This window comes from Notamacropus eugenii, chromosome 6 (assembly GCF_028372415.1).
Source record: "Notamacropus eugenii isolate mMacEug1 chromosome 6, mMacEug1.pri_v2, whole genome shotgun sequence".
Lineage (NCBI taxonomy): Eukaryota > Metazoa > Chordata > Mammalia > Diprotodontia > Macropodidae > Notamacropus > Notamacropus eugenii.
The window spans coordinates 366695627-366707778 of NC_092877.1; the positions used below are offsets into that span (position 1 = coordinate 366695627).

Consider the following 12152-nt stretch of genomic DNA (forward strand, 5'->3'; position numbering starts at 1 on the left):
TCATGACCTTTGCTCCTTATCTACCCAATTATGACACTCAGCATAATCAGCACTGATCCTGGCCACTCACGGCAACAGGAACTTTCCAGCCAAAATGCAACCAGGTATTTCTTTTGGCCCAAAAGGCCTCTGGACATTCTGAGTTCCAGTGCTCTCCCGCCCCCACTCCAATTCATTTCAATAAATACCGTTTAAACAACTACTCTGTGCAAAGCCCTAGGGATAAAAGGACAAAAAACAAAAACAATGACAATCAGAGAAATAACATGGAATGTCAACCAACTAATCAATAAGCGTTTATTAAGCACCTATTATGTACCAACATCTGTATAGAATCACTTTACCATTTCCTAGACATGGACAATGCTACACCAACCCAGACTAATTTCCTGTCTAAATGAAAGGACAAAGTTCAAGCGGGATTTTTTCCCCAAAATGGCATTAATTTCGACACTGAAGGTTCCTCTGGCAGAGGGTAGGCTCTGGCAAGTTGGAGGTTCAGCCTGAAGGACAGACTCAATGATATGCCCTTTCTCTCCTCCCATCCCAAGGATGTGGTAAGTGGTGCTCACTCCCACAAGACTGCCACAGGTTGCCGTGCGGGAAGGCATCACTGGGAGCAGCAGTGAGGGCACAGCGGGACAGACATGGCCCTTACACTCCAACTCCAACACTTGCTAGCTGGGGGGCTTTCTGTGTCTCAGCTTCCCCATCTGTAACATAAGGTTAGGAACACCTGTGGGACCTGCTGTCACAGGGCTCACCTGAGACTCCAAAGTGAGAATGCCTGGGAAGGGCTTTCTAAACCCCAAAGCATCATTAGAAAGGTTAGCACAACCTGATAAGGAGGAATTGTGCTGAAGAAATCATGGATTCTTAGACCCAAAATACATACTGCTGCTCTCCTTGGTTAACTTCACATTTAGGAATTTCAGTGGTGATGCTATAGGACAACTGCAGTCAATACTGAAGGAAGGTTGCAAACTTTTTAAAAAGGTGTTTTGTAAAACTGCTTAGTAATTTCACTTTTCCAGACTTTGCCACATGGCCTCATCGGCTCAGAGGCCCTTTTTCTTCCATTGGCGGCTCCATTTTGGGGGAAGGGTCATCAGGACCAGCCATCCCATATCATCGTTCCCTCTGCTCCCCACCCCCCACCCAGCTCCCCTTTTAAGTGCTGTCTTCACCCACAGAATGTAAGCTCCTTGGGGGTTAGGACTTCTCTGTTTGTAGTTGTATACACAGTGCTCAGCATACAGTAAGAATTTAATGAATGCCTGCTGGATCACACACGTACACCGATGGCATCCACATCTCTTTCTGTTCTATTTCTGCTAATAGTTACAGGCAGAGTATCTAAAATCATGGACTTTTATTGATATCTTATTGAAACTTCCACTTTAATTTAAGTTCCAATGAAAAGATTTCATCTCCAGAGCCTGGTCCTTCCAAGTCTGGTTTAAAGCTTTGTTATTCGGACAGCAAACACCGCAGACATAAAAGACGATGCATCCCCCAACCCCAGCCCTTGGCATCTCTCCCAGCTTCACTCACACAATACAAAAAATCTGAAATAGATTTGAGGATCACATTTCATTTGTGAAACCACAAACTTCTCAGAGGAAAACTCTCCAAGGAGTCACCCCAGTAAATCCCTGAACATGCTTGTTTTTAATTTAGAAAGATAAGAATATTCTAGACAAGGCGTTCCAAAAGTCTGAGAGGTTTCAAGCTTTCATAGCTTAAATAGTTACTTAAATTAAGCTTTAACAACTTAAAACTGCCTTAGACTTTTGAACATCCTGTGCAAGCAGGAAGTCCCGACTTTATCATAAAAAATGGAAAGCCTAAGGATAGAAGTTAGTTGTAGGAATGTTCATCATTTTGGCAGCGTGGCAGTCCACAGAATGCCCTCTAACTAGGCCTTTGCATGATGCTCAGTGAACAGCTGTTGAGCAAAGGACTTGGTTTCTGCTTTTACTCATGGGTGGTCTTTCCTCCTCCTTTACTGAGGTTTGTACTGACCCCCAACAGGATCCTTTTCAAGTTTTCATACCCAAGATGTACACAAATTGTGACAGACTTTGCCTACGTTGAGGGTGGTACTGACAGCAAATGCATGAAGCTCTATAGTTCCCACAGTCCACTGGAATGAGAGTTAGGGGCTCTAGTCTATACTGTGAAGTTATTTTTTTCTAACACCAAAGGCATGGAACAAATGGTCAACCAGAGAAGACAGAAAATAGCTCATCGTTCCTGTCCCTTCCAACTCGGCCCGTCTATGGCTGGAAATTAGTTTAAAACAAATGTGTGGTAAGCTATTTAGAAACCTGAGATACTTCTTTCTTTTCAAATAAACCAATAAGCATCTTTTCAGATAAATAAAGGAAGATTTCAGGAATGACAATCTGAATTTTCTCGCATTTCCACTCCTCATGTCCCCTCTAAATCTGGGAAAAGTTGCTCAGGCATATAGACAAGTCACAGCAGCCACCATTTACCTGCTAAACTCTCATTCCTAAAGACTAAACAACAGAAACAGATTACTCTGAAGCAGATGGCAACAAAGGTATGACTCTCTAGGGAGGCCCCCATTTCTCCTATCTTTTGGTATTTCTTTGACATTAAGAGTAGACGCTTCTAAGTTGGAACCACTGCTGCTTAGGAGTGAATGGGGAGGGTAAGGACTTATGCCAGGGACCGAAAAGTAAAGTGGCATTCAAGGTTTACTCTGGATGCAGGGGTTAGATCTCCCTAGAATACAAAAAGGGCCAACAAGGGGTCAACAGTCCACACCCACCACATTCTAATGAGTATTTTGCTAACAGCCCCAGATGCTATTTCATAATTAGAGAGGAAAGAAGAGGAAGAAAATTATATGTTAACAAACATGTATCTTGATTATTTTCTTAATCTATGTGAGAAGATAAATGTTTATTGATTAATATGGATATGAGTAAATATGATAGCAAAAGTTTTTGATAAAATGTATAAACTATAGCTCTATAACCATGAGAATTTAGTATAAGTAAATGCTATTAGAACATATTAAACCATGATACAAAAGTCACCATATTATAGAATTTTAGACATCCCTTGAGTTAAATCTCATACCACAAAACATGGCAATTTCAATGCTGATAGTTGTGACCCAAAAGCAACTTTAAGGAATTAAACACATTATGATATTTGATATTCCTTTCCTAAAATTCCCTCCGTTTTCTTATTCATAAACTTTAAAATAAAGAACCTACAGAACAAGAAACTTTGTCATCATCATCATCGTCCTCATCACGATGCGCTCTCCCACCGGCAATGCTGAGAAGTTGTCCAAAAGGCTGAGCTAAACTTTTCATCATTTGACGCACATTTTCATTGTGGGAAGAAAAGGAGTCTCTGTGGAAAACCAAGAGAAGGTAGAAAATCATTAATGATGGATTCCAAGGACCACGCAAATAGGCGAAGACTCTGTTGGAGCTGACATACAGTTTAAAAAAGAATGAAAGTTAAAACAGCCCCATCCTACAATACAGAGAATCCTCCACAATACCTCACTCTGGTATTCATTCAACAAATGTTACTTAAAGCAAATATCATGTAGAGGCATTCTAATAGACACTGAGGCAAGACAAAAATGAAACCATCATTGTACCTACAGAACTGATATGCTGTTGGGAGGGAGCAATATGTACACAGATAATTACATACCAAATGATTTCCAAATAGGAAGCCTTTGTGATGACAAAGAACTGAAAACAAAATAGATGCCATTGATTGAGAATGTCTAAACCAACTGTGTACATGAATGCAACGGAACTTTACTGTGCTGGAAACAAAAATGTGCACAAGTGTGGAGAAAAATGGAAACTTAGATGACACAGCAAAGTGAAGTACAGAAAACCAAGAAAATAATACACACAAGGAATGCAACAGTGCAAATGAAAAGATGCACCATGCATCACACCAACAAACAATCAAAACTGCATAAGAATGAATATAACCTTGGCTCCCAAGGAGAGATGTGTGGAAACTTCCTACCGCCACTCATTTGCAGAGGCAGGGATCCTCAAATGTGGGACACTGCATGTAACATCAACAGGCTGGTGAGTTTTGGTAAATTTTTCTCTTATTCCTCTTTAAAAAAAAGTTGTTACAGGAATGGCTGAGAAAGGGAAGGGCAAGGAATACATAGGGAAATACAGGCAATGTAAAAACGAAAGACGCTAATAAAGGTGTCCTCTTTGTCAGAGATGACGGCTAAGCTACCCTTTGAAGGCAGCTATGACCTGACACGCAGCAGACACTTATAATAAATGTTGGAATGATTGACTAGATGAGGCAAAGGTGAACATGTTTTTACTACAGATGTGGGAGAAAATAGGTGCAAAAGTGATTCTGAAATGGCATGTTGTGTATGGATATTGGCCAGCAAGCAAACTTGCCTCAGAAAGAGAACTGAGAATGGCAATAATACGAAAAGATTTTGTATTTTATTTTTAGGCAGTAAGTAAGGAGTTCCAGAAGATTTCTGAAGAGAGACGTATGGTCAGAGCCTCAGTGGCTGTGTCCCCTCAGTCCCAGATGCAGGCAGCCCAAGACAGTGAAGCTGAGAACCTTGGGAACGTCCAGGCTTCTAGGCCAGGACCTTCAGCCCTTCTCCTGAGCAGATACAGCCCAGTCACTGCTCCTGCAAGGCTTCAGCTGCTACTCCTGGAGACCCAGAAAGGAAAGCTTCTGCCATCTTAGTCTTTGGCTCTGTCTGATGGCTCAAGGTCAGAAAAAGATCCAATGTCATTGGTGGAGATCACACTGAAGCAGCATTGTGTCTGCTCTGTCCCTTCACTCTAAGGCCCACAGGACCTTTCCATGTGCTGTGCAGCAGAGAGCTCCCCCATTACACCATGGGCTCCTTGGCAGCCCACGCTCTAGCCTTCAGTTCCTGTTTGTATCCTCAGTGTTTTGTTCTCAGGAAGCACTGAATGCTTCTTACTCGTTCATTTGCTCACTCAAGTAGAAGCAACAAGACTTGGCAACTGAAAGAATTCATAGAGCAAAGAAGCCAAATTCCAAGATCACTCCAAGAAACGTTGCAAGCCTGGTGGTAACTTCCACAAAAACAAGCGAGTTTGGAGGGAAGTATAAATTCCACTTTGGACAGGATAAGTGTGAAGTGTCTACGAGACATTCAGGTGAGGGAAATGCCGGGCTGGCATTCAGGAGACAAATGAAGGCTGGATATATGGTTTTGAGAGTCATCTGCATAAAAAATGACAACTGAGCCACTAGCAATGTGAGAAAAAGAAAAGAGCTCAGGACAAAGACTCAAAGGTTGGGGACAGACAGAATGACAAGCCAGAATGGGTTACTGAGACAGCTCAAGCAGACAGGCAGCATGAATCATTACAAACATCCAGGAAAGTCCACTCATTTAGCAAACACTAAGTGGTGGTGACCTTTACATAACAGTATACTCTGACCTAGTAATATCACTAATAGGTTTATACCCCAAAGAGATCAAAGAAAGAGAAGGACCTATATGTACAAGTATATTTGTATCAGTTCTTTTTGTGATAACAAAGATTTGGAAACTGAGGGGATGCCACCAATTGGGGATTGGCTGAACACACTATAGCACATGAAATGTCATTGGAAATTGTGTAGTAAGAAATGAAGGGGATGGTTTCTGAAAAATCTGGGAAGATTTGTATAAACTTATGTACAGTGAAGTGAACAAAACCAGGAAAATAATTTATACAGTAATAGTAATATCATAAAGATAATCAACCATGAAAGACACAATGACCAACCATACTTTCAAAGGTCTCAATTTCAAAGGAAATATCCACCTCCAAAGAGAGAAGTGATGGACTCAGAGTGAAGATGAAGTACATTTTTATCTTCCTCTTTCTTTGGGGGGGATGGACTCGAGAAAATATAGCTGATGTAGAAATTTGTTTTGCAAGACTATATATGTATATTTGTAATTGCTTTTTTTTCTTGTCAATGAGTGGGAGAGGGGGAGGGAAAGGGAAAGAATTTGAAACTGAAAATAAAATTGAATTTTAAGAAAAGACAAAGGAGTCAAGGACAAAAAGAAAAAATCAGCAGCCACTACAAATTAGTACAGAGCTTGCTTTATTATTCTGATGATTGTTTTGACTTAAGAAAGTAATGGAAAAAATGCTAGTGGTGTAAATTAAACATTTTTTTAAAGTTGCAATAAATAAATATTTTTGTACATATGGATCCTTTTCCACTTTTCTTTGATCTCTTTGGAGTATAGCTCTAGTGGTGGTATAGTTGGTTCAAAAAGTATCCACAAATTAGTGACTTTTTTGGAGACAGATCCAAACTGCTTTCCAGAATGGTTAGATTATTTATTTCATAGTTCCATAAACAGTATATAAATGGGTCTCTTTTCCCACAGCTCCCCCAACATTTGTCATTCTCTTTCTTTTTTTGTGTCAAATCTTTCAATCTGATGAATACGACACAGAACCTCAGAGTTGTTTTTAATTTGTACTACTTACAACATGAGTGATTTGGAGCACTTTTTTCTTATGGTTCTTGATAGCTTTGATTTTTCTTCTGAAAACTGCACATTCATATACTTTAACCATTTATCAAATGGAGAATGGCTCTTATTGATATAAATTTGAATTGGTTCCTTAGAGGACTTACAAATGTGACCTTGATCAGAGAAACTTGCTGCAAAAATTTTTCAGTTATCTGCTTCACTTCTAATTTTAATTGTTACTGGTTTTATTTGTATAAAAACTTTAATTTTGTATAATTTTATATTCTTTGATAGTTTATATTCTTTGTTTAGTCATGAACCCTTCCTATATGGAATATAAGACATTATTCAAGCCCTTCCATCTTGGTTGGTGCTCCCTACCATACCTCTGTGCCTTCAAGAACCCCAAATCACCCGCAGGCCATGAATAGGCAGCTAGGTAGGTTTTAAATACATATTTCCATTCATTTCTCAGTGGGCTACAGTCTAGAAAACCTTTCATTTTAAAATGCCATTTCAGCCTTGGAACTCACACTTTAGAAGTACTGGCCCTTCTTTTGGACTGGCTGGCTGCTCCCAGAATCTCCATTTAAACAGAACTGGTAGGCCAGGCTTCTTTTCATTTCTTATTGGGCTGCAATCCAGACTCCTGCATCATGGCCCAGAATATTTTGGGAGTAAAGATCACTTACAAACAGGAGCACCTGGAGGATCTCTTCCATTTGGATGTTGTGTAACATATAACGTACAACAGTGGTTAACACCTTTGAAGAGCATACATTTCAGTTTTTGTGTCAAAACTTTAATCAAAGAGGCGTTAAACTTATCTCTGAGGTTGCACTTACTACAAAATCTCATAAGATAATAATACATATATTCTTCTTGTTGGAAGACAGTCTTTAAGACTATTTTTGTTAAGTATTCTCTGCACCTTTCAAATACGTGATTGTAAAGATGTGACTGGTAGTAGAAATTCACTTGCAGAAGTTTTCCTTGTTCCTTTCATTTTTACTGACACACCCTTGTAAGGCCAATCACGGCAGCAAACCTGTGCACTGCTGCTTTGAATAATTTTAAGTGTCTGACTGCATACTATAATGAACTCTCTATTTATTCAGCAATAAACTAAACATTGTTCAATAAAGTAAAGCTTAACATTCATAGCAACATCTTTAAGCAAAACATATCATCTAATACCTATACGCATCTCATCGCACTCAGTATGTCATATGGTGCATAGCATGTATTGCAAGCCCAAAGTCAGGAGGTCCCAGGCTAGGGTCTTCTCTAGCACGAGGCAACCTTAAGGGGTAGGAGAGAATACCACACCATCCACCCCTAGGTAACTCTAAGAACAATCTCCTTAATCAATACACAATGTCCAAAGTAAAGTCTTCTCTCATCTTGATTTGACGTTGACTTCCAAACTCCACGGCTCTTCTTCCATGGGTTGACCACTCTGGCCCGAGTGCACACACAGGCAGTTCTCTGCTCCAGCTCCTTGTCTCAGCTCACCAGGACTGTCTCACTGCAAACTCTTCCTGTTTCTGCCTGACAGCAGGCTCCAGGGGCTCCTGCTCGCAGCTTCTGTTTCTAGGAAAATAAAGCTTAACAGGGCTATAACACATATAGTGCCATCACCTCAATAAACTTTAACAGCTCTTAAAAGGGACTTAAGCTAAGCCTCCTTCCTTTGGGCTTCTATCTGAGCAATCAACACAGACCATCAGACAGCGTTCCTGTATGAGAAATAACAGAGCAAAAGACAGAGCTCCCAATATCACAAACATCCACTCTCTCTCTAAGCAATATACATATACATACATAGATATACTCTTTCCAATCAAAGACTCTTGATTCAATCAAAGGCAAGACTCAATCAAATGCACTTGATTGGCTAAAACTCAACCCAAAAAACACAGCAAAAATCCTACTTTATTTGCTGTTACAACTCCTAGTATACACAAGTTATTTTCATAAATATTGTATAAAAATGAGAAAGTATATAGGCTGGGGGCTTTGTGCTCTCAACTACCTTTTCTGGGAAGCAAAATTATTTATGAGTTTTTCCCCATTATTTTGGTACAAAAATAAAACTGGTAAGTATCCTTTGATGCTTTTGAGATCTGGTATACTTAATTTTGTCATGGATCCTCTTCTGGCAATTAAGCCTATGGACCATTCTTTCTCAGAATCATATTTTTAAATGGTAAAAAAATGCTCAATTTCAGTTAGAAGTTAGTGAAAATAAAGTAATTTTTTTCCATCCAAGTTCAAGGACCTCCTGCAACCTATTCTGACTTGAGAGCCCATGGACTGCAAATTAAAAAACCCTAAGACAGAGGTTTGTTCCACCTGAAATCTCTGGGTATGCCCCAGTCTGTGCAAACAGCAATTGCCAGATTTATCTTCTTCCAGGCTCTGAGACACAATGGAAAAGTGACAACCTGAAAATGGCCTGTACTAGATGGGCCGCTCTCTGTTCCTATGATAATAGGAAATGCAGTGTTGGAGAAATCACCACATTCTACTGTCACTTATGAAGAGAAATCACTCATGAAACCAATGTTTTCCATTGTACGTTAATTTGTTTCAGTTTCATCCACAAAGGCCCTTGGGAGGATGGTATCTGCCAGGGTCTCAAGTCAAGCTTTCTGCAGATTTCTTTTTCTCTTCCACTGACTTTGGTTTTTTTAGAAGATTACTCTCCCAGCTAACACAGCAGTATTTTTCCTTGCGAGTTTGCATTCTAAAGCGTTCCCACCCTCGGTGGTCATCTCTTTACCCTTTTGGCAAAGAGACCAAATGTTTCTTGATTAAGGGACTGTGGGGGCTTTTCTGACCTTCTCCTTGTTGTTCTAATACTTTTATTTCAGTTAAATCTTGGAAGGAAATGATAATTAAGACCAAACTTTTCTGGGTCAATGGTGTGTTGGAATAGGTGAGGTCGAAGCAACAGCTTAGTTTAGTTTCCTCATTTTTATTCTTGCTTGTATTTTGAGTTTACCTTTACTCTATAGTTGATCTGTTTTAAAATTTTTTCGTTGTATTTGCTTATTTTTCTTTTTTACACCTGCAACATTTGATCTTGTATCATTTAATATTTGTATCAATGATACAGATAATCATTAAATAAACTTGGATAATCATTGAATAAATACTTGGTTGTAACTGGATAGAGGCACAGATGTCAAGCCCACCAAATCTACAGGTGGCACAAAATTAAAAGGACAACTAACACACCTGATGACAAAATCCAAAGCATTCTTGATAGTCCTGACTACTGAACTAAACCAAATAAAATGAAATTCAGCAGAAATAAATGTGAAGTCTCATACTTTAGTTGAAAACCAAAAATCTACTTTCCAAGGCCAGGAAAGAAGATGCATAATTAGAAAGCACTTTGTCTGAAAAAGATTTCTGGGTTTTAATGGATTACAAACTTAACAATATGAATCAGTAGTTTGCATGTCAGCCAAAAAAACCTTAATGTCATTTTAGGTTAGATTAAGAGAAGAGCTTCCAAAAGAAGTAGTGACTGTCTTTTTGTGTCTGCTCTTTTTTTAAAAATTAATTTGCTTTCAGTTTTTCACAATGACTTCCATAAGTCTCAGATTTTCTCTCCCTCCTCCCTCCCCCAGACATCATACAATCTTATATGGGTTCTCCACATACATTCTTATTAACCACATTTTCACATTAGTCATGTTGCACAGAAGAATCAAAACGAATGGGACAAACCACGAAAAAAACAAACCAAAAACAAAACATAACACAAAAGAAAATATTCTGCTTCATTCTGCGTTCTGACTCCATAGTTCTTTCTCTGGATGTGGATGGCATTTTGCCTCAAGAGTCCTTTGGGAATGTTTCAGGTCCTTGCATTGCTGTCCAGTGCTAGTTCTACTGGAAACAGTCCTTACGCTGTGGCTGATTCTGTGTACGATGTTCTCCTGGTTCTACTCCTTTCACTCAGCATCACTTCATGTAAGCCCTTCCAGGCCTCTCTATAGTCCTCCTGTTCATCATTTCTTATGCGCTCAACAGAATTTCATTACATTCATATATCACAACTGATGGGTACCCCCTTAATTTTCAGTTCTTTGCCATATATTTGATTTTCTTGCAACAGATAATGGATTCTTGATTGCCACTATCAGTAACCACTCATTTCTAGTCAATTTTTTGCCCTGTTGTTCACTATTTATTTACTCACCACGCTCACTCAGTCTGTTTTGACTTTGGGGGCAAGGTATTCACAGTCTGGAGGCAACAAGGCTTCTGATCAATCTGTCAGTCTCTGGCTTTTCATTTCTGCAATGTCACTAAGCATGAAAGCATCAAAGAGGAAAGGTCTTTCAAAAAGACTTCATTTCCATGGTGCTGAATCCCAAGACTGGAAATTAACTTGGAGTCACAGGACGTGAGATCAAATCCAGCTCTGTCTACTACTTTACTATGAGTGTAACCCTGGCAAGAGATCATGACCCTCTGGGCTTCAGTTCCTCATCAGTCAAAGGAGGGGGTGGCATAGATAACCCTCTAAGAAACCCCCTGAGCATCAGAGTCAAGGCCCCATAAACATGAAAGAAATGCTGGCCTATAAACTGCAAGAATCTTCTATTCCCATCTCTTTTTTCCTGTGGCCCTCATGCCACAAAAAAACAAATGACCTCACAGTTATCTATATTGAAGAACTGGTCATTTTCAGTATTGACTGTACAAGTGAAACAATCCTGTCCCCAAACCATAACTGCAGCATGCTCCGCCCAGATAAAGCACAGCTAAGGTACAATGAAATGACAAAATTGTAAGTGCCTAGAGCTTTGGGAAGACATAAGCTGGCATTAGAGACGAGTAGACTGAGGCCCAGAGAGACTTTGTGTGCCAAAATACACACAAGGAATGGAATTTAGGACTCCTTACTCTATTTCTTGTGTGTATATCTCTGTGTGTGTAGTGTGCGCACACACATATATTCCATTCATTCGACAAGTATTTATGAAGCATCTCAATGTTAGGAAAAGATAAAAGCTCTGATTCTGGAGGTAGAGGAGCCCAGGTGGTACAGCTGACACATTCAGGGGCAGCTCTACAAAATCTTGGAGACCAGAAGCATTCTCCTGTCTCCCATATTTCTACCTACAACCTCACTAGGAGCATTTTGATTTTACCACTCAAGAGGCTCTATTTCACATATGATGACAACCACAGCCACAGCTTTGGAACCTAGGGAGGTAAGGAAAAGTGGAGCCACAGAGAAGGGAGTAGATCTAGGCCAGCTGTGGGTCCTGGAACTCCTTTCTGAATGAATTGTTCTTTCACAGGAGTGAAAATAGGGGCTCACAGACTAAAATTCTACAGGGGAAGTTGGTCCAGGAGGGATGGAAGATGCTCAAGAATGAAATTCTGAAGACACAAAGAGAAATCATTTTAAAATCTTTTATTTTGAAACTTACAAACACCAAATAAAATGAGAACTTCTATATACGCAGCAGAACATAAAAAAATGCACGAAACCATGACTCTCTAATATATCCAGTTTTCATTTCAAGTATATAATGCATTCAACCCATAACTTTCCCAAGGTGTCATGCTTATCTGTGCTGCTTTCTGGTCTTACCTTCTATTCTCT

General features: G+C 39.6%; 1 protein-coding gene across 5 annotated transcripts in view; it reads right to left on the bottom strand.

Moving 5' to 3' along the window:
- The window catches only part of MLF1 (myeloid leukemia factor 1), a 50833-nt gene that overhangs the window by 16939 nt on the left and 21742 nt on the right, over positions 1–12152 (bottom strand). For all 5 annotated transcript variants that reach the window (XR_011969140.1, XM_072618633.1, XM_072618629.1 and 2 more), the window contains exon 2: positions 3255–3396. Coding sequence is in view for 4 of the 5 variants with exons in the window: in XM_072618633.1 (XP_072474734.1) it covers positions 3255–3396 (142 nt within the window). In the remaining variant the exon portion in view is untranslated. The remainder of the gene's footprint in view (positions 1–3254; positions 3397–12152) is intronic.